This window comes from Anthonomus grandis, chromosome 9 (assembly GCF_022605725.1).
Source record: "Anthonomus grandis grandis chromosome 9, icAntGran1.3, whole genome shotgun sequence".
Taxonomy (NCBI): domain Eukaryota; kingdom Metazoa; phylum Arthropoda; class Insecta; order Coleoptera; family Curculionidae; genus Anthonomus; species Anthonomus grandis.
In genome coordinates, this window is record NC_065554.1 from 18798325 (window position 1) to 18821902 (window position 23578).

Here is a 23578-nt window from a genome sequence, read left to right on the forward strand (position 1 = left end):
GATTCAAATTTTAATTGAATTAAGACAAAAGCCTCAATCTGACAAACATTATTGAGATCTGGTTCCATCTTCTTAAGGATCAATAATTTGCCGAGAAAGTAAATCTAACTTTTTAGTACTATAGTTATTAGTGGTCCAGTTGAACGGTTTTCTCGCAAACGCTAATCTTACAACACCGTATTGCCTGATGGGGTTGCTCTTCTTAGTCTTTCTTTGAGTTTGTTCTTAACTCTCTTATTTATAATCCTTTTATAATGACAAATTTTGTTTTAGGGGTTGTTTTATGATTTTCCGAAGTGCTCATGTGCTGAAATCAATCTTGTGCTACTTGTTTGTGACACTAGGAGTGCCTTGAACATCCAGGTGCCTGCACCATCTTTAAACCCTACTTACTTGGATTGGATAAGATGTATAAAATAGATGCAAATGTAATTTGATCACATCTTTACGTAAAAAAGTGACAGCAGTTTAAGCTTGGTTTTTTGTCAAATTCCTTGTGTTGTGTCGTATTGATAATTTTTGTTTTTTAAAGATCAGAGCTTTATATTTTTGTATACATATTCTTAGGAAATTACAGTCGAAAAAAAATATGTGGAATAAAGGATCTATTTCTGCCCTAGTATGTAGAAGTCAATGTTAGATTCTGAAGTTGATACAAATAAATGTTATAGAGAGGCCTTCAAAGATGTGATAATTAGAAGTACTATACTGATTCCTGTTAGACACAGAACCAATTTTTTAATTTCCGGTATTATCTACGGCTAACCCTTTCTTAATATAGACATTAGGATTTGAAAAAAAAAAATACTGTCACAAATACAGTCTATTTTGATGAGGCAAATATGAAACTACTACATATTTACTCGTAGGAATTTTAATATCATTTTTGGTTTCTATTAATTTAGTGTCCCAAGCACATTGACGAAATTAGATTTTTTTATGCTAAAATGTCGTCAAGTGGGTTAAATGATTAAAGCTGAAATAAGATTATATACCATCTTCAAAATCCTATTGCCAGTTAGCAAAATTGTTAATTGGGCTTCTACTACTTCTCAGGGTCTGTAGATCGCTTTAAAACTTAGAACAGAATATTAAATAAAAAGAGGATCAGCCTAAAAAGATAATTTAATGAAATGGATGTACGCCGGATTTTACAAAAAGTTAAATAGGATCCATAAAAGTTTAATTTCTTCATTTTGTAATTTTTTTGAGAAAAAATGCTAAAATAGGTATCCAATGGATTTATTAGGAAAATTTCTATTTCAATTTTTAAGTCTCTAACTTTATTGGTTTCAGAGATATGAGCATTTTGATCAGGTTGATAAACGAAATAAAATAAGTCCACAAGAATGTCAATAATGTTTAAAAATTCTAAAATATCCTAATATGTCTCTTTAGGGTCGAGTTGCTCAAAAAAAGCTGTTAATTAGAAAACATGCAAGCAATTAAATTTATTTTTTGCTAATGGGCATAAAATTAAAAGTTTTTCATTTTGAAAAAAACGTTAATATAGCAGAAAAAAAATTGCTAGCAACTCTAAAATACGGCGGTAGGTAAGTTACAGTCACCGCCGTTACTTAAGTCTTAGCAATACTTTTTGGGTAATAACTAGATGACTAAGAACGGATTTAAAAGATGCTCCTCATATACATATAACAAAAAATTAATTTTGCTAAAGTTTTACAATATAAAAATAAGATTTCTTTTTCAAAGATTGTCTTAAGGTGTAAATTTTGTTTAACAGTTGATGGATAAATGTTATACTTTTTGTAAGATTTATTTATAGCACACATTAACTTTCTTTAATCTGTATTTAAGGTTAGCAAACTGAATTGAAACCAACTTTTAACTATTGAAATCATTGACTTCCTAGCTATTATCTTAGCTAGATATCTTTATTTAGGCTGGTATAATCTGCGAAGTAGCCACACTACATTTTGGAAAAACTAAGAAGAAATAATTACTGTAGAATGTAGAGAGAAAACGCATAAGTACTGTACAGGGTGCCAAATTCGAAGGTGACCATTGGGATCTCGGAAACCGTAAGAGTTACGGGGTCGGTTAAATAAAGGCAAAGGTGCGCAATTTGGAGCTTAATAAAATGACTATATATACTAATTAATAAAAGAGATATCGGAAAACTAAAAACAGTTTTTCATTGCCACTTTTTATGTCCTACAACATGATGCAAAAGAAAATTAATCCGACGTTTCGTTTTTTTCGATCATCATCAACTTAATTTTTTCTTATGGGCGCCATATTGGATTTTCTCATTTTCAAAAAATATTTTTTTTTGCGTCATGTTGTAGAACATAAAAAGTGGCAATGAAAAACTGTTTTGATTTTTCCGATGTCTCTTTAAATAAAGTCGGTAGAAGGTAAAAAACGATTTTGACAATTTTCAATTTTTTTCGGAAGTATCCGGAATTTTAAAATTTTTTAAACGTCATTTTATTAAGCTCCAAATTGCGCAACATTGCTTTTATTTAAACGATCCCGTAACTCTTACGGGTTCCGAGATTCCAATGGTCACCCTCGAATTTGGAACACCCTGAACATACGTTGTGGCACACCTTACTCCACTGCACATAGAGAATTTAATGTATTATTTACTTTAGCTTGCTGCTTTCCATTTTTTAAAATCGATTTTGATAATTGAATAGATAATCCAAATATATCCATATATCTTCTTGATGCTTCAGCAACTGCTTCAAATCATGTCGAAGGCCTTTGCTAAATCAATATAGATAGTTATGGACTTTATACCATGTTAAAACTAAAGACATTTGGTTATATACTTTTATTAGCGCTTTCTATGTACTGCAACTTTTTCTAAAGTCATATTATTCATTTGATAAGAAATTATACTTATTTATAGTCTAAAAATTAGGAAATGTTTAACTAATTTGTTATCAGAACTATCTAATATTAGCAATTGCCTATAACTAGATGGTTCTTTTTTACTAGTAGAGTAGATTGTTTAAGAAAATGCTGAGTGGTATGATCAAGTGTGTGTGTTCAAGAAATAAGGCACAATATAGTATATGTGGCTGATGCTAGTGGTTACCAGGCATCTAGTACTGATATTTTCGTAGAACCACCAATTTCTGGTGCTATCCTGAAGTCTTGATAGTGGAATGGCAGACATCTCGAAGAGCAGTGAGTTTGGAAGTGCTGCTACGGAAGGTCCGTAATAATATTAATTTTCTTATAAATTATGTATAACACGGTTGGGTTCTTACAGTTTAATTGTTCACTGAGTGGGTCTTTGTAATTGTCTATCTATAAATTATATGGTATTAGAACCAAAAATGGTTTAAATGCCGAGATGATAAGTGTCTTTTTAAAAATATCAGAATAAATACCAGAGAAAAAAATAAGGTTAATTAAATAAGTATATTCATATATTTAGGACTACAAGATATTTTATTATTTAGTCTGCCAGGTCATCTTATGATTTTCTAAGTGTGTGGAGAAAAAGCTTGTAAATAGAAAGCTCTAGAACTTTGTAATCAAAATTTAGAGGATTCGATAATAAGTTTCTTTAAATGATTGCGCGTTATCGAATTTAAAATACTCCTTATTGCTAAGGTACAATTATAGGTCACTAGAATATTTCTGAATATCGTAATAGGCCCTCGCAGGCAGCGCCTATTTGATTCTACTTTTAAATCTTTCCCTCTTCAGAACGCTGTTTAATAATTAATTACAGACAAATGAGTTAGTTAAATACGTTGAGATTCTATGCACTGGTAATGGCTATTTGCTTATTTGTCTGGTCACCTAAAAAGTTACCAGAATCATTTAAACTGAAAGACAAATATTGTGTGTAATAACTGTTTAGCACAAAAGCCCCAAAAATATAAGTCATAAGGTAAATTAAATTCCATTAATGCAAAATATGCATATCCTGGAATATTTTCACTTAAATTAGAAGAATTATGTTAGATCGTTTGACGATATCTTAAGGTTGAATGAGGTTTTTAATATGAAGATTTTTATCTTAGAACATTGAAAGACTAGAATTAGTAAGCAACAATTTGGTTTGAGTTTAACATGTACTCACGGCAAGGGAGGTGTTTTGTTTACACAAATGTTCAAAAGAGGAAATTTTTAGCTATATATAAACACATATAATAATGTTGATTCAAATTATTGGTGTTAGATTTTGGATTAAAAATAAGAAATATAAATAGATATATCTCATTCTAACCGCAAAAATAACATCTGCAAAGCAAGAAAAATTATTACCATTCTTATTCCCAAAACCGCTTCAAAAAAATTGGAATGGCAGCACTGCAAGCAAAAGCTGATGTCATCTTGCAAAATGTCATCTTGTCAAACGGTTTTGGATTTACATTCAGTATTTCTAAAGTTCTGTGTTTTTTCTTGAGTTTTTGGTTGAAAAAGGAAAAGAGTCCCATTTGAATGTTTTTGTGAATTGTTACGAGGGTAAAAACTGGTGCCTTTTGTGATGCACCATGAGAAAAAGGCGATTTAAGCCAATCTTTTCGAAAGTAAATGCCAACACTGTCATAAAATCATATCAAGGGAGAACCGTCATCATAGACGTAGAATAGGGGATTATAGACATAAATAAAAACTTACGAAATCTATTATAGTTATAAAATATTTGATTTCCATAAAAATGATTTTTATTAGATGAGTACCTTTACTCTAATAAAGTACGTTAAAAAAACGCATAAATAGTTCAAAATGGTAAAATTGTTTACAATTTAAAGCATAATCTATTAATATTGAATATTTATTATACAAATATTTTCTGCCGACGTCACTGGTAAAGATTCCTTATGTCGGTAGAACCAACAACAAACGATCGAGCGGCGTTGCAATGTTGTTGCTTTTTTCTCTAATATACGTTATCTGCATTCATTTAATTTTGTATATTGACTTCTTTATCAAATTTTATTTAAAAAAATGCTTCATATTTTATTAAAGAAAAACAGTAATATTGATTTGTGCTTGTCTCAATGAGTGACAAATTTTTATGATATTATAAAGTGTTTTTTTGCCATTTCTATTGCTTATTAATTATTGTCAATTGTTTCATATTTCAGTCAAACATTCCTCATCCATTTCACTCCACAAAATTGTTTAATCGTTTGCAAATAGTGTAAGTAGCATAGACATTGGTCCAACTGAAGCCTATGGAAGATGACTGATTGAACTGTTTTAACTTGATAATGCCTCAAAGCAGAAAAAAGATTATACCTGGTTATCCAAAATCAAGGTAACTCTATTACAAAGTTTGGACATTAAATTCACTAAAAATCTGGAGTCATTTAAAGGTCGAAATAGGAGAATATGAAATTAGCAATAAAAACCACACAAACTATTAGATACAAGAGTGGTTAAGAATATAGAAGTGTAGTGTTTAGTAAGGAATGTATCAATTTATTTTCTTAGGATCTTAGTATGTTCATTCTTTTTCTTTAATATTTCCTTACCCTTACGTCAGTTACTTTAATGATTTTAGCATTTATACTTTTTACTTTTAAACTGATGAAATAAATGTCTGATCTGAGTATCTGTAAGTAAATTTGGCAATAAGCAACAACACCATAATGTGTACCTCGACTTATACCAACCATTTCACCAGAATAATAAACTCACATAAGAGGATTAAATTTTAAATGACCCGCCATTGTTTAGCCCAGTCCAAAAAGGGATCTTTTTGTTTATTGTTCCTATTCAATGTGGTGCCGTCAAACGTCCGGATTAATTTCGAGGAACAGTCAGTCATTTCGCACCTCGAAAGGGAATTCGGCAAAATCTTTCGTCACACACGTCTCTGTTTATCCGGAAACGGATTTATGTAAATACGTATGGGTTGTATAAGTTTTACTTTTTTACCTGGCGTGGCATCGCAAAATTCCAGTTTTATACGTCTTTTAATATAACCAAGTAAGGTTAGTTTAGTTGGTCAATGATAAGAAAAAAATAACGGTAAAGCAAAGCGCAACGATGATCGGTAAATGGACTGTAGCACAACACACGTACGAAAATCGTCACAGAATGAGCGTATGGTCAAGTCGCTCAGCACGTCATAACTGTGCAGGTTTGTTATTAGCCGTCAAATTACATATTATTATCTTAAAATGTTATATTATTTGCAGATGGCATTTTTGTAAGGCTGAGGCGAGCAGACGATGCAAGAGATAAGGACGACGATATACTGTGGGTAAATCGCACTTTTCATTTCTTGTCCGTCACACCTACGGTCAGATCATTTCCTGGTGAATATTTTGAAATATTTACCATTTAACCATTTTTTTTTTGTTAATCAGTCATTCAAAATATCAAAGAGATAAATGACAAAGGATAATAATACAACGATGCTTGTTGTCTGTAGAGAAGCTAAGCTAAGATTTAAATAATAATTCAAATGATCAACACCGAAAGTCGATATTTTACGAATTTTTAGATATGATCGTAGGTTCAACAATTATATATGGTTTTAATAAACATAAATACCGGGTGGTGCGTCGCCTTGGACACATATCCCCAAAAAACAAATGTATTCGTGGGAATTATCGGACACCATATCATTGGACCTTTTTTTATGGACTTAATAGCTAAAACCTATTTGGACTTATTTCAAAATCAAATTGGACCCGCCTTGGAAGAAGTTGTTCAGGAAGATCAAATACTCTGGTACCAAATGGATGTTTAACCGGCCCATAATGCCCGTATGATTAGAGAGAGCTTGGAAAATGCTTTTAACGGCAATATTATTGGTCCACGTTACCGGATACTTTGGCCAGCCAGGTTACCTGATCTTTCACCGAATGACTTCTTTTTGTGGGGTCATTTAAAAAAGTGTAAAATTTGAGAATCTAAACCAGTTAAAAAACGCTATTTCGTTAGAATGTAATAAAATTTCCCAATATCAACTTAGTAACGTTAGAAATGAATTTTATGATAGGGGCGGATATTCTTTAGTTGTTAATGGGGGGTTGTTTGAACATTTGATTAATTGATGTTTTTATGTAATTCTTTATTATTTTTAAAAAAGTTATTGTATTTTATTTTATTTTTCCACACTTAGTAAAATATTAAGAGTTCTGTTCTTTCTTTTTTCGGATCTATTTTCGATCTTTTCTTAGTTAAACATTTACAATCATTTATTGCAATGCCTTGGACTCGAATTTACTAACAATAGGTTTAATGGTTGAAATGGACCAAATAGGCTTGATGGGAAAATAAATTGAAAATATTTCAGATACTGCTTTGGTTTAATTAAATTCCAAGTATGATATTCGATAATAATAATTGTTATTGTTTTAACTTTATCATTATATTAAATAAAAGTTTAGATAAAAAAGTATTGTTAAGATGTCTTACTATGAATGTATGATTGTGAGATTGATAAAACGAAAAAAAAAACATATCTTGTATTCGGCTGTACGTCAGATTTGACAAAGCCTTATAACAAATTGTTTGCTGGTGTCTGGTTTTATCTGAATCGAAAATTTGATAACTTTACAACTACATTTAATTGAATAATTTAAGATTCGCTTATTAACATTTTTTAAAAATTTGCACGAGGGTTTGCCAGATTGATCTCTTCAAAAAGTTATCTTACATTTTTTCTGTAAAATGTACAGGGAAGCCAATAATTCACCCCCTTAAAATTTACATGGGATTTCCTGTTCCGGTCGGCGACGCACCACCCGGTATACTTATTATCAACAGAGTGGGTCTGTAACTTGGAATAAATTCAGTAGCTCATATACTTTTTTTCTCCAAAAAATCATCAGACCCATCGATTAGGATTTTACTCTTATTTTTTATTGCGTATTTTTGAAGAGCGTATCAAATTATACATAGCTGCAAAATTTCAGGTTTATGTAATACCAAAATAATTAAAATAATTTCTTTTTAATTAATATAAATTATAAAATATGTTTCACTCAAAAAGTTTTTAAACAAATGTTTAAAATGTACTCCATTTACTATTTAATATTATCCTTAACCTAATTAAAAGGCGTTTTGAACATTTTTAACGATTTATGTAAAAGTTAATATACAGTGTTTCCCAAAATTGAAATATATATTATAATGTTAACGATGATTTTTTTTAATGGCTTTTATAAGAGCATATCGACTTATACAAAACTGTAAAATTTCGGGTTGGAGAAATGAATCTGCACTCGTACATTGTTCTGGTTTTCAACTCCTCAATGTTTGCGAGCTTGGACACATTAACTATGGATTTCAAATATCCCCATAGGAAGAAATTTAAAGGAGTTAGATCAGGAACTATTAAAAAGCTCTTCTTCCACCAATCTATTGGCCTGGAAATAGAGTATCCAGAGAGTTTCCAAAAGGACGTGCAAGATGGGGAGGCGAAACCATGTGTTCCTATTTGTCATATCAGGTTATATTTGATCAGGAAATAGAGCAGCTAGATTTGGAATTAGTTCTTCTTGTAAAAACTGTAAATGTCTTGCTCAATTTAGATTTTCTTCAAAGAAAATTGGGCCTTTAATTGGCTGACTTGCAACTCTTGCCCAAACATTTACTTTCTGAGTGTTGAGTGTGGCATCCAACATGGATTTTCCTGTACCCAATAACGGATTTTGTCGATTTACTTATCTGATCAGCATAAACGTTGACTCATCAGAAAAGAAAATATTTTCTGCTTGAACAGTATTATTCTACAGTAACTCCATAAATTGTTTGCAAAATTCAATTTTTCTATCTGCATCTTCTTTATTTAGTTCCTGGATAATTGTTAGTTTAAAGGAATGAGATTTCTGTGCCTTCAGAACTCTTAGTACTGAGTCAATCTTAGTTTTTTGAATTTTAAAATACCAATTTTTAAATAGGTACCTTTTAATAATATTTTATTATCATTGATGCAGTCTACACATAATTTTCTAAGGCTTTTGAAAAATTAGCCATAAAATTTTAGTGATAGGTATGTTTTTTTTAGGAAACTTCTTCAATTAGGGCAAAAGCTATATAAAGCTAATAAAGACTAAATGAAGAATATACTCTTTCTTCTTTGAGTAATTTTTGGTATACCACAGGATATTTCCTTTGATTTTTTCATCAATGATTTCAAATATTTGTATGCTAAAAATATACCTTATTTTATGAACCCTTTAGAATTGCATATTTATTCGGCATGTTTCTTATTTAATTTAATAGATGGTGCTTTTTTTAAACTAGACAAATGATTTTTTATGAATTCAGACTCCAATAGCCTTTAAGAATATTTTAAAGAACACATTCTGGTCAGCGTTATTCAGATGACCAGGTTAAGAATTCAGGTGTTATTTATGGTAATAAAATTGATTTTGGTTCAAAGCTTGGCTTTTTGGCTCACATTCTGAAAGGTTTTAGTAATAATTACTATATTAAATTGTTAAATTGCTCTCTGGTGCTTTTTTTTGGTAATAATAAATATTCCTCAAGATGAAATTGTTAATAAATACTTACTCATTGAGAAGACAGAAGTGATTAAAAAATATTTTAAACTTATACTAAGAAAACAAAACAATGATATAAAAAAAGGTGGAAAAGTCGAACTCTCATTTATATATCCCTATCTCAGTTTGAAAATTAGAGGAGTATGAAAAATTTTTTAAAAATGCTTAAAAGTTTCATTATCTAGTCATCTTTTTATTAGGTAGCCAATCTAAAAATAGCTAGTTATTCATTATTTATTTCGACCTATTACTAATAAAAATCTCTCTTCCATCTCCGTTTATCCCATCGAATTACTAGTTTCTCAAACACTTCCATTTGTCTTTTAAAACCGAACGAATCCAGCGATATCAATTTTAATAAGATTAATGCCGATACATGAGCACAATTTAAATTTTAAATACTTCCACAACGGTATACGCGTTTGTTTCGAGTGGATTTCTAGTTTTTTTTTTATCTCCGCCGGTCGTGGGTAATGTTAATCAATAAATTTTAGTCTAATACCTTTACAGTTGATGGGAAACCTAATGACTCTCCTTATTGAAGAAATAAATACGCAAATTGGTAATTATTTGTAACTTGCTGTATATTTAATTCTTGAATCTGAATATACGGGTCTTATAAAACGTGTGATTTAAATATTAAAAAAAAATCATTATATTTGAAATGAATTATAGCAATAAGTTATTTGCTGCTTAGCAAAGTTGCATCTTTTGGGTTTGATGCAAATAAAAAGGGATTAATTTGTTCTAATCGTCTCTATTGGTTTATGCGACTGACATAAAGAAACGATATATTAGAGTGCTTAAAGAAGTTATATAGTGCTATAATTTCAATCTTATCTTGCCTACCATTTTTGTCTGCGCTACTGCTTATTAAAAAAAACAGAAATTTTCCAATCCCTTTTATCGTATGTTCTTGGTAGTTTAAGTAAGTTTTTCGCCCTTAAAACCTCTCAAAACTTAGATCGTGAACCTAATATTTTCAAGGATGATTCTCAAATAAAGGTAATCCTCAAAATGAATATTCTTCGTGATAATTTACCAATAAAATTTAATTTTGACCCTAAAAAGGGGGCGAGGATGAGAAGGGTATTGATTATCATTTATTTATTTAATTTATTATAGTTTACACAAAAAAACTTTTTTTTGGGATATATACGATGTGTAAGTAGATTTTACCTGGACTACCTAGATAACCTAAGCGAATAATGAAAATATAAATCTGGGCTGATCAAACCAGTACCAAAATTTAGAAAAAGGGGAATAAAACAGAAATTTACCGAATTATTAATACATTATATATTTTTTCCACGCAGTCCTTACATACATTGATACATTGTGTACATGATAGAAATGAATGAACATTTATACCTAGTCCATTTCTAGGGCCTTAGAAACTATTTCTGCCAGTATTTCTTGCTCCTGGACCTTTTCGATTGAAAGTTAAACTTTTGATTGATGAAAAAAATTGATGACTTTGAAAGATTGAAGCTTAAACCTTAGTGTGGCATTTATGACAATTTTGAAGACAAAAAGATGTCTCAAAGTTTAAAAGCACACAGAAATCTGTCTATTTTCAAATGTAATTTAGAAACAAATCCTTGAATAATCTTCATTTAACTATCTGATAATATTGTTAGTCTGCAAAAAATCAGACGACTGGCAGCAATCTCTCATCAAAGAGAGGAAGCGGTGTTGCCAATATTTTAGACAATGCGTAATCCCAATTCCCCAACCTGTATATGTTAATTATTTACGATTTTGAGTAGAGGAAATTAATACACCCTTCTATTAAAAAATAAATAAAATTGCCATATGCATTTACGTTGACCAATATTTACCATATTTTGATATAAAAAATTATTGCTGTAAGGTCAAAATCTCAAAAAAGGCTCGTAGGAAATCATGGTTCACAAGCCCCAATAAGTATTTTATAATTCTAATAAAGTTGTTGCTTATTCCCAATAAAGTTAGTAAATATTTTACTAAAACCAACAAATTACATTCATACTTAAACTTGCTGCAGTATCCGTGACCTAATCTATTTTCTTAATATTTGAAATAAATCTTTTACTGGTGTAATTATCATTTTAAAATGTCTGTTATGCACCAATTTTCTTAGTTTCAAAGTTTCTCTTATCCAAATACACTGAACTTAAGAATGTTAAAAAATCGCAAATTTTCAATATACAGAAGTATTCGGGAGAGCCTTAAAAATATAATATCATTTGATGTCCTTCTATATTACATTTAAGAAGTTTTTATTTTGACTTTTTCAACTATATTTTTTATACCAAAACATAGTAAATATGGGTCCACTTATATAAAGCCGACTTTGAATTCTTCTTTTTTCTCCTTCCGTTTCTCGCTTATGAAAATAGATGGAGAGCGATATTTCATCTGCAACATTGTGAAACTTTTTAATGAAACCAAAGATAAAGCAAACCAAATATGCCAAAGCTAGCTTAGTTTTTGTGCTACATGGTGATTTTTCAAAATAGCATTTTCAGGCATCCCCTGTAACTCTGTTATTGTCAGACATATTAAAAAATAAAAACTGATATTTGTAGATTTTTTTAACGGGACAGCATATATATTTCTTAAAATATGTTTCCGTTAGCCAAAAGCTTTTCAAAAATATAGCATAGTCTATATTTATTTTTATAAATAACGTAACAAAATAATTTTTTTCTATAATTTACATTGATAAGAGTAGATATGTGTAAGGCAAAAACGCAAAATCATTAATGTTCTACCATTACCTAGGTATGTGATTTTTGTTCATCAAAAAAGGTCAAGCAATTTTATAGCAACCTAATTTTTAGAAAAATCACAAGTATTGTTCAAAATGCAGACCAATATATCTCCTAGAAGTTTTGTAAAGTTTATAAATTATTAGTATTGTCCAAAATAATTAATTGTTTTTGTAATTCTGCAAAAGCATTTTTTGTTACAATTCTTAACTGTTGCATGTTAGCTTAATGTCTTGAACAAATTTAATTCTTTAAAGACCTTCATGAAAAAATCAAAAACCAATAGATCCGGTGATCGTGGTGGCCATCGAATTTATTTTAATCCATCTCCTGGGAAAATACTCATTTAGTTCAGTTTTCTATTATTCTAGCATTGTAGCCTGGATCCCCATCTTACTGGAATAATGTATCATTCAGTTGAGCCAGTGAAATATCTCATAAAATGTTCATAGTATTTTCATGTAGAATTTACAAGTATTGATAATAGTTTAAATTTCTCGGTTATAAATAAAGCAGGAGACATGAAATCCGAACTTGCCTTGACGCTTTTTAGGAAAAATCACGTGGGTGTTTTTTTGATTCCAAAACCGCAAATTTTGTCTATTAGGAATTCTCGAACTTGTGAAATGTGCTACGTCTAACCAAATTATAGATAATATGCAGCAGGTTCATATCATATTCCTCAAATTTCTAGGTTTTCAAATTTTTGGTTTCAAGTCATATTGAAAAATAATTAAACAAGAACAATAACAATAACAAATAACAATAAATATCAGCATTAAATTTGGGAAAATGTAACTAAAAAGAATTTTAGAAAAGCAGAAACTTCACGAATTAAATACTCATGCATGCAAGTAACGACAGAACGTTAATCATTTTGGTTTTTGCTTTTCCATGATTACCCACGGCTATTCACTATTATCAATGTAAATTATAGAAAACAATTATTTTGTCGCGTTATTTATAAAATTAAATATAAACTATGCAATATTTTTAAAAAGCTCTTGGCAAGCGAAAATAGATTGAAAAAAGTAGTTATTTAATGTCTCAACAATTGTGACCTCTAAAGAAAATTTGTGTACGCCACTGTATTCTAGGCAAAAATATATACAAACATTAGTCTTTACTTTTTTAATATATTTGACAATAACAGATTTACAGGAGATAACCCAAAATGATTTTTTTAAATTACCTTATAGCAGAAAAACTAAAATAGCTATGGCAAATTTGATTAGTGCATCTTTGGTTTTATTAAAAAATAGCACGTTATCGCGAAATCCGCAATATCTTTCTCTTCTCTATCTCTTTTTAAAAGCGAGGAACCAAATAAAACATACAAAAATAGGACACCCTATACATACTGTTTTTTTTTTAATTGATAAAGCTTTAAAATATCCCGTATTTGATGCATGGTCACTTATATATTAAATGTTTATAAAAGAGCCCTAAAGAAACTTTTAAAATATATAACATTAATATAAACATATTTTATAAAACATTTATTACTGTTAAATTTTTATTTTTTTAAGAATTTAATTATTCCGTTATACTATTTAAAACACATAAAATTTGAAATCTTTAAAAAAAGGAATTTTAAAGAATTCGGAGATTGTCGAAAATATTTGAAAGATAGGAAAAATGTAATTTGAACTTTAATTTTCTTACTGTCTTTTGCTAATTTATTTTTAATTATTAAAAAGCACGTGTATGCTTAATTAAAAAATGTAAATGATTCTTTGGAATTTTATAATAAATTTAGGTTTTTTACTAGTAATTTAATTTTTAACCGGACCTGATTTTAATTTTCTTCTTGGAAATATTTACATTAATAATAAAGTTATGTATCATATTTATTATTTATTTTATATCATTTTTATTATATCATACATCTTTTAAAATTTTAGGAAAAAAAACAAGAAATAAAATTAGAAAAGCTCAAACGCAAGGAGGAAGGAAATAAAAAGCCCAGGACTGTATTTAAAAAATATATTTTCCTCAATTATTACTTATTTCGGATACAATATTATGAATTTCTTCTAAACAAGTTTAAGCAACGAATTGAGTTCCTGGAAAAACGTCTATATATTAATACAGACAAAATGTGAATAATGCTTTATATAGAATGAAAAAAATACACGGGTGTTTTATTTAAAATGACTAAAAATTGCCGGTTTTATATAGGTTTTAAATAACATGTTTAATGTTTATGTATTGCATACATTATTACTTTGGTAATATGCGAAAAAAACCATTACGAAAAAAAAGAAAACATTTTTAAATTATTTAAAAAGAAACACATTTAATTCAAAAACTGTCGTTAAATTGGATGCAGTTTGATGCAATTACTGTCGATAATGGCTAAATTATAATGAAAGTGTTACACATAGTTTAAAAAAAAATCACTAAATGTTGAATTTTACTTTGGAATAAATAATAAAATGTCAATATTACTTTTATAGTTATAAAGAATATTGAATAGTAAATTAAAAAATACCAGGTCCATATTTAGATTCAGACAATATTGAAATCTAATGCATTGAAATCAAATATCTCAAAAATAGACGGGAATGATAAAGATTTTTTTTTGCTTTAAAACATTTTTCCACCACCACTTTTACTTAACAATTTTTTTCATTCATGTACAAAAAAGCACTTTTTACTACCATGGAAAAAGTACTATGTGGAAGTGTATGCATTTCCATAATCTTTGCTCTATTTTTTTTTGATGCAGAGTACATCAACTTTATAAACATTTTGTATATTTTTAATTTATAAGATGTATTTTTTAAACTTATTAGACAAATAATATTTCAACAAAAAATTTGAAAAAAAAATTTGTGGAAAACAAAGAGATGTAGTTTTTTTTCTTTGTAAGAGACATGACCACGTTTTCACAAAATTTTAGTAAACTCCCTAAATTACTGTCTCGATAGTCAATACTATACTTATTTGGTTCGAATATATTAAGCCTAATTAAAGTATCAAAAGTAATTAAATTTTAATAGTTCTTAGCAATTTCAAACATCAAGTTTTACATTAAAGAAAAATATCTAATTTTTTGGAACAACGGTACATTACATTAAAACTTAAAACACCAAATCATTATTCCTTTTACTCAGATTTTTCTAAATTCAACACATTTTACCTGTTTACAATGAAAATCGTTAAACCCGTAACTCAAGAAGTTACCAATATCACCATAAAAGTCCCATAAATCCCCATCAAATTTCCATGTTAAAAATATAAATATCTCGTTAGCAATTTTACAACTGGCCATAAATCTGTTATTTTCAAAACCAATGCCACTGATTAATTTATTCGATTCGTCCAACATACACCCAAAAAAAATCTTGTAATTATTATCTGTCAAACTTAAATAAAACACATCGAGTTAAATTAATTGTATTTTTATTCGTTGATTCAGTTCTATGTAGTCTTATTTACATAATTTTACATACACATTATTTACAATAAAACTTATACAATTTTTACATAAGCTCGATCACATTTTGGATCACGTAATATCACAATGTTTCTATAATGAGAATTATGTACAAGTTAATTCCTAACTCTCACTGTTAAACCTTAAAATGCATATAAAAGAAAATAAATATATTTTTTAATTACAAAGGATATACGCTATAGGCAATGACGTGAATAAGAATCACAATGAAACGGCCAAAGCATATTTAGTTTGAAAATGAACAAATTAATAATTTTTTATAAAAGAGCAAAGTTTTTGGAAATATTACCTTTTGAAAAAATTGCTTGCACAGCCCTTAAAAAAACGATCAAAACTTTATAAACAGTTAATAACTGAAGCAACTAAAATTGAAGCTATACATAATTTGCCCATTTACAACTTAATTAATAAATCAATAAAAGTTTTATGTGAAAACCATCGAAATAAATAAATTACCTAAGACACAGCAAAACTAACATACACGTGGCACTCGTACTTACAAAGTCTCTAACATCCTTTCTTTAATATGGCATAATAATATCCCTAAGCACCATTTTAGGCTACGTAAACACTGACTCGCACTTTGTAATTTGATTGTACACCCTGTCTATCCTCTCATTAAGAATTTTTACACTTTTATCTGGAAGCGTTGGTAAAATGTCTTTCACTGTGGCACTGTTCCGCTTTTCAAACATGTCCCTTAATAACTTTCCGATGTTTGCTTTATGTTTCAATTTTTTAATAATTGTTGCAGTTTGTCTTCTAAATATACACAAATTATCCAGAAGAATCGAGTGGTAGACCTCATACTTCTTTAGTAAACGATATCCATGCAATAATCCAGATTCGTTATCCAAGAATACCAGCAACTCACTATCAATCCTCTTGGCCAAATTATGAGCTGGGGCATCCATAATGTTCACATTCCATTGATAATTATACAAATTATTTACGATCCTATCCAGATTAGCAGTAAGATAATCAAAGATGATTAAATCAGACCACTGCGCCAGCTCCACAAGATTCTTAAGCAAATCGCTTTTATCTAGTAGAGGATTTAAAGTCATATTAACCACATCCAACTTATTCAAATGCCTCTCCAGAGGCTTGAATACGGCAGGAATATTTGCTGAGTTCAAATTTGAAATAAATTGGGTCAGCACTATAGGCCTATTAGAGTTCCACTGAGCAGAAGCAATTTCGTTATGTAAATTCGCCCAAAGAGGTGATGCCAGGTCAACGATACTAACAGCACTCGGTGCTAAATTGGGTAAATTCAATATCTGTGCCAAATAAAAGCTGAACAACTCCCCTTGGATTTGATCAGTATTTTGCCTGTATCTCACACAACCTTTAAGGCCATCTTGAAAGGTCACCAAACGGTTTTGCATACGACCGCAACCATTTTCAAGCCTTATTGCCACGGCTTTACCGACATAATCTGACCAGATAGTGTGCTTATGGTCTCTATAACCCTCGGGAAGGGCTGATTCTACTTGTTTACCCCAATAAATACCATTTTCCACATATTCAGTGTTAGTTGTATCAGGGAGTTCAACAAAAGACACTGTAGGGTAATCAGAAGCGTTCTGAAACCCAAAACTGTTATTCACAAAAATCGTTTTTATATAGGAAGAATTAACTGCTACTGCTGCTGGAGATGGCTGCTTGGTGAAATAATTATTAAAATACATAATAGGTATAAGTATTCCAATAGTTAATCCAACACTGAAGGCAAACACTGCACTAACTAAACACAAGTTTTTATATGCAGGGGTTTTCGGTCTGGTTTCCCACGAATGGTCCCCGGCACCGCCAAAACTCACGTAAGAAACCATTCTGTTAAAAACTGAATCAATCAAAGCACATATTAAAAAACAGAGTCAGTTTTAGAGCCCCGGAGCGATCGATCGAGAGCGAATGAACCGACTAACCACCCGACTGGTTTAAATGGGAGTCTTTTATACACTGAATAACCATGGTACGACCAGACGTAGACTTTGGTTGAACACAATACTCGATGGTGGGATACATAACTGACATATTTCTGAAGATAAAGAGAGAGTTACTTGGGTGAAGTAAAGGAGCGACAAAGATGGAATCCGAGAAGATGAAGAAAAAGATGACTGGCGGTTGGTAGACAGAGAAGATGCGATATTGAACGGTTTGAAGAAAATGACACGGCGTTTGCCTGGTTTGTTTAGTTTAGACACAATTTTTTATGTCGGGCAGCGTGTGTTCTATGGGTTGAGTTGAGGATGAATTGCGGTGGTTTCGATTGCTTAGTTTTTTTTTGGTGATTTTGTGGTTGCTCTGTAATGGTTGATGGTTTTGTGGTCATTCTTATTAATTTTTTTATTAATTTGTATTATAGTATTGGAATTTTAGCTTATTAATAAACCGAAACATAAAATTTTCGGAAGTTATTGATTTATTAGGGCATTATCAATAACTTGACATAAAAGCCATTAAACAACTAGAACAAAATTAACAAATAAATATTTTCTCTCAGGATAACAATTATTATTAATTAAGATTAACTGCGGAAAAAAAAAACTTTTAATTTTTTTAATGCTGAATTAATCTTATTTTAAATAGCCAAAAAATATAAATATTAAAATTTTTCCAGTTAAAAACAATCAAAGAAATATTTTTTCACTAAAGATTTTTTAAAATACATTTTATTTATAATTAAATAGTTACAAAAATACATTAAATAACAAAAAAATTATTGACAGTCAAGAAATCTCATCTTTTAAGTCAGAAACTGAGTTCCTAAATCATTAAACATTTGTATTAATTTTACGTAATATTTCTTTTAATCTTTTATTTTAACAGTTCATTAAAATTATTAAATTTTAATAAGGTATTTTAAAATTTAAGGATTAGATAGTTATAAAAATATTTTAAATAAAAGATAATAAATAAAATCAATGACAGTCGAAGCATCTTATTTTTTGACTTCGAAAACTAATTTTTTGTAATAATTTTGTAATCTTTAACCCTAACTTCAGTATTTAATATCTGTAAAGTAATGTCATCACATAAATTTAGTTAAACTAGCTTAAATTGCTTCAATCTCTGCATTTAATGCAGATTTTTATTTTTTTCTAAGAAAAAGCTTTTTTATAATACATAATATTTACATTTAAATATGTAGTTATTAAAATATTTTAAATAAAAAACAATAAAAAATTAATGACAGTCAAGACATCTCATCAGTTTTTAAATTTTAACAAAAAATTAATTACGGACCTTTTTTAATTAAAAAAAGAAAATTAATTTATTCTACTAAGGAACAAATAAATATTTTCAGTCAAAATAAAATTTAAAATAATTAAAATTAGCTGAATGGAAAAATTTTTATTTTTTTACACTGAACCAATTTTCTTTTAAATCGCCACGAAAATATAAATATTTAATTTTTTTTGCAGTTAAAAGCAATCAAAAAATAACTTTTTTAAATTTCAGCATATTTTTATGGTTTAGAGAAAAGATTTTTTATGATACATATTATTAAGGATTAAACAGTTAGTATATGAAATATTTTAAATAAAAGGCAATAAAAAATTTATAAACAGTCAAGGAGTATTATCTTTTGACTCAAAAACTTACTTCTTAAATCATGAAATTTTTGTATTTATTTTACGTAATAATTTGTTTTTTATCTTTAACTTTAACAGTTAGAAAAATATATATTTAATATTTTAATGTTGATTTTTTGACCGAGAAGCTTCGTTTTTATACCATTAATCCTTATTTTAAGAGTTAAGAGGAGATATTTAAAATAAAAGACAAAAAAAAATTAATGCTATTCAAGGCATCTATTCTTTTAACTTAGAAACTCAGTTCATAAATTTTTATATATATATTTTTATAGTAGATTTTATTTAGTCAATCTATATAAAAAAATACATTCTTATAAGAACTAAATAACAAAAAATCTTACTAATTTTGTAATTTTGATGTTAATTTTTTTTTTGTAGTTTTAATACAGTTGAAGTAATTTTAATTTTAACTAATTAAATGACCCTTTTTATGTCTTTCGGATAGTTAAAATCATATTTACTTATATACTTATGCAAAACAATTTAATATAAATTTTTCATTAACATAACATGAAAATTTCTCAGGTAAATGCAATTTGTTAGTTAGATATTATTAAAATATTACTATTTGTCAAAAAATTATTAAAGGCAAATTTTTATTTAAATTACTTCATTTTTATAAAAAAAAACAATTCCCTTAGAAATTAAATAATAAAAAATATATTCTTACAAATTTAATAATTCGTCAATAAAAGTCGCGTTTTACAAACTTTTGATAATTGAGTATTAATTTTTTCTTACTAATTTTACAACTTTGATTTTCATTTAAGATTTTTTAGTGATATGTCTTTTCACAAAGTTAATGAAATTTTTGTCAAAAAATGCTACAAAATATATCCAATTAAACTAATTATCATCTGTAATTATTTACTTATTTTATTGAGTCTTAGGTACGCCACTATTTCAGTAAAAATTATAAGATATTTTTTTTATTTAGTCTTTGTGGAATAAAAAAATAACTATTAATAAAAATTCAAAATAAATTTTACCAGTCAATGTCAATTTAGAGAGCTTGGACTTGCTGGTATCTAGTTGGAAAAAAATATTTTAACAAAAACAAAATAAAATAAATTAAAAACATAAAAGTGACTTCAACTAGAAATGAAAAGTTTAAGGTAAGTGCTTTGCTTGTTCAACTGTTGAGTAGCTATTGAAAATTGCCCCAGCATTTTATAATATAATTATCTTTTTTTAGCTTTGTCCTTTAAGTATATTTTTATAAGAGGCATGATTAATATTCAGTATTTAGAAGAAACCGCTTAACTAGAAATAAAAATTTATTTTAAAAAACATATTTCAGAATTACAACAAATATACATAAAAATTACATTTAACTTCTGATTTTTGGAAAACGCGCAAACTTTAATTACTGATGGACTTCTATTAGTTTTTGCGATGTAATTTATGTTACATAATCTTTTAGTTAGATGTTAGATATTTTGTGTTGCCTTTGTTTAACTAATATTTTGTATTTCTATAAAAAAACTTTAGACCTTTTTACACAAATCTGTTTTTACTTTCTCTAGAATTGCTAAAATTTGTTTTTTATTATTAAAGAATTTGTAGAATTTTTCAGTCTTAATGTTTGCAATGTTTGCTCCTTTTGTGCAACTGTAATAATAATAATAATAATAATATGTCTTTATTAAAAAAAGCAATATTAATCTTACAATATTACTTAATACTACATTGCCAATCGATTGGTTAAAACATAATAAAATATAAAATACGAAAAAAACTCCAGGAATACAAAAAAAAATTTTAATTATAAATAAATTTATTATGTCAGAATATTTATTTTTTTTGCAGATTAATTAAATCTTCTATTTTGAATTGGAAAAAGATGATATGTATTCATTTAGTCTATTTTTTTGATAGCAGTTTGCAGTTCAATGAGGTATTTTTTAACATTTAAATTACACAAATATAGAAAAAAAATTAAATGAAAGGCAATACAAAAATTATGTAAGTTTAAGTAATTTTAACTTGTTAAATGTTTTTTTATATCTTTCGAAGAATCAAAATCATATTTAATTTTTTTAAAACAATTTACATGTTCATAGTTGTGTTTAACTTTTTAAATAATTAATGATCATTTTTTCGGAAAATTCTACATAATATATCCTACTTATCATCAAAAAAATTGAATAAAATAATATCATCTGCTTGGCAACAAATTATTTTTTATGTAGTCTACTTAGAATAATAAATATAACTTGCTACTTGAGGAGAAAAACAGAATGTAAACATTTCAGGTAAATGCTATTTTTTAGTCAAAAATTATTAAAAAATTACAGAAATTTTTAAGTACTAATATAAATTCATAATTATATAAAGTAAAAATTATATAATGCAAAATTTTAACAAATGAAATTTACTGGTAAAAAATTATTTTTTCAATTAACAAAAAAGAATATATTCAGAAAAATAATCTTCAATTAAAAACGACAATTTTTAGAGAACTTCAACTGTGAAGTATCGTATATATAAGTATTGAACACTCCTATAATATAATTCTCTTTTTATTTCTTTATATTTTAAGCATATCTTTGTAAAAAGCATGAATATTGTTAGAAGAAAATGCTTAGCTAGAAAAAAATATAGTCATAAGTCAAAAAGTTATTTTAAATATACAACAGATATATACAACTTTTTATATTTTTTTTTCTTTAGTTACCTAACAAATATCAATAATAACTGATCTTTGGAGAAATAAAAAACATTTGCCATAGCTTAATTTCCAGTATTTTGCTATTTGCAGAACATTTAATAAATGATACATGAGTTTAAGCTTTTGCGATTTAATTTATATTACTTAATTTGTCTATAAAATTTTGGAAATTTTATTTTTAATTTTGAGTCAAAGAAACCACTTTATTCAAAGTTACATTTAAAATTTCTTATCTTTTTTCTTTGTTTTACCGATTTTTTTTTTATTCTATAAAACAACTTTAAATATTTCTTTTAATTCCATTTTTCTTTTTTCTAGAATAAAAAACTGAAATTTGTTTTGTGCTTTAGAGCTGTTTAGGATTTTTATTTTATTAAACATTTTCTATCTTAAGGTTTATTATGCAACTAAGTTTAAAAGTTTCTTGATATTTTTTATTCCGTTAACACATAGTCCAAAGTGCTCGGCATACAAAAGAAAACCTTTTTAGATAAAAAAAAGACTATTAATTATTTTATTATTTTTCAGTTATTAATAATCAAAAAGTGTTAAAAAAATTAAGGTAACATTCCATGGTTATAGTAAAACAAAATCAGAGTCGGTAAAATAATTGCACCTGTCTTATAGTTTTCGTAATTTTTTATATTTTTTTATAATTATTTAAATACAAAAATCTACAAATAATATAAATACAAAAAGAAAACATACAATCACGGTCTCACAACATATAATAAACCGCTACATATGTTTCTCTAGCTAGAGCATCATCAGGCCTTTAAAAGCCATTGTAAATGTTTTGGCTTTAAAACAATGAATAAAAATTTTGTAACAAAAATACAATTATATGTTTTTTTTTTTAATCTTAAGCCTTCAGATCATCAAGAAACAACATTAACCGACCAGAAAACAGTGCGGATTTATCCTTACCTGATGTTTTTATGGACCAATAAAAGGCAACTTTGACGGGAAGAAAGAACACTTAACCCGGGTATAAGGTGAGGAATAAAAATAAATTATAATTTTTTAACGACTCTCGCTGTCAAGTTTCTTGGGGTTTGGCTTTGGATTTGGGTTTGTTTTAAGTTAAGTTAATTATTAATGTGGTATAAATTTATTTATTATTCAGGGTGGTCACGTTGTAATAAAATAATGCCAGAAATTAACAACTAAAATCTCTTCGCTTTTAAAGAAAGGTCATTATTATGACTTATTATCAAAATCTTAATGACGCTTTGATTACGGTAAAGAAATAAGACAAGAAAGCAATTTTTCTTCATCTTTACCTTATCTGGTGTCTGAATTAACTTAAAATAATATTTTTCAGTATCTACATACAAGTAGCATTTCTTCATCACTACCAACTGGGATATAGATATAATAAAATTATAAAAAAACATACTACAACTCCATAGTTAAATAAAAAAAAGCGAGCACATTTACCTTTCAATAAATTATTAATGTACTTTTCTCAATATATATTGTTCCTACAAAGCTTTCAGTACGATAGCCTAAATACATAAGAAATCAGCCTTTACAACAATGCCGCTTACCTAATGAACCAGATGTAAAGAAATAACAATAACCAAATTCGAAAGTTTTTTTTGGTACAATGCTTATGATATAAC

At 27.8% G+C, this 23578-nt stretch overlaps 1 protein-coding gene across 1 annotated transcript; it reads right to left on the minus strand.

Annotated features, from left to right (window-relative positions):
* Nucleotides 1–15708: 15708 nt before the first annotated feature.
* On the minus strand, nt 15709–17649 carry LOC126740675 (extracellular serine/threonine protein kinase four-jointed). Its single transcript, XM_050446803.1, has one exon. The coding sequence runs from the start codon at nt 17510–17512 to the stop codon at nt 16235–16237; it is 1278 nt and encodes a 425-aa protein (XP_050302760.1). The 5' UTR covers nt 17513–17649; the 3' UTR covers nt 15709–16234.
* Nucleotides 17650–23578: the final 5929 nt, after the last annotated feature.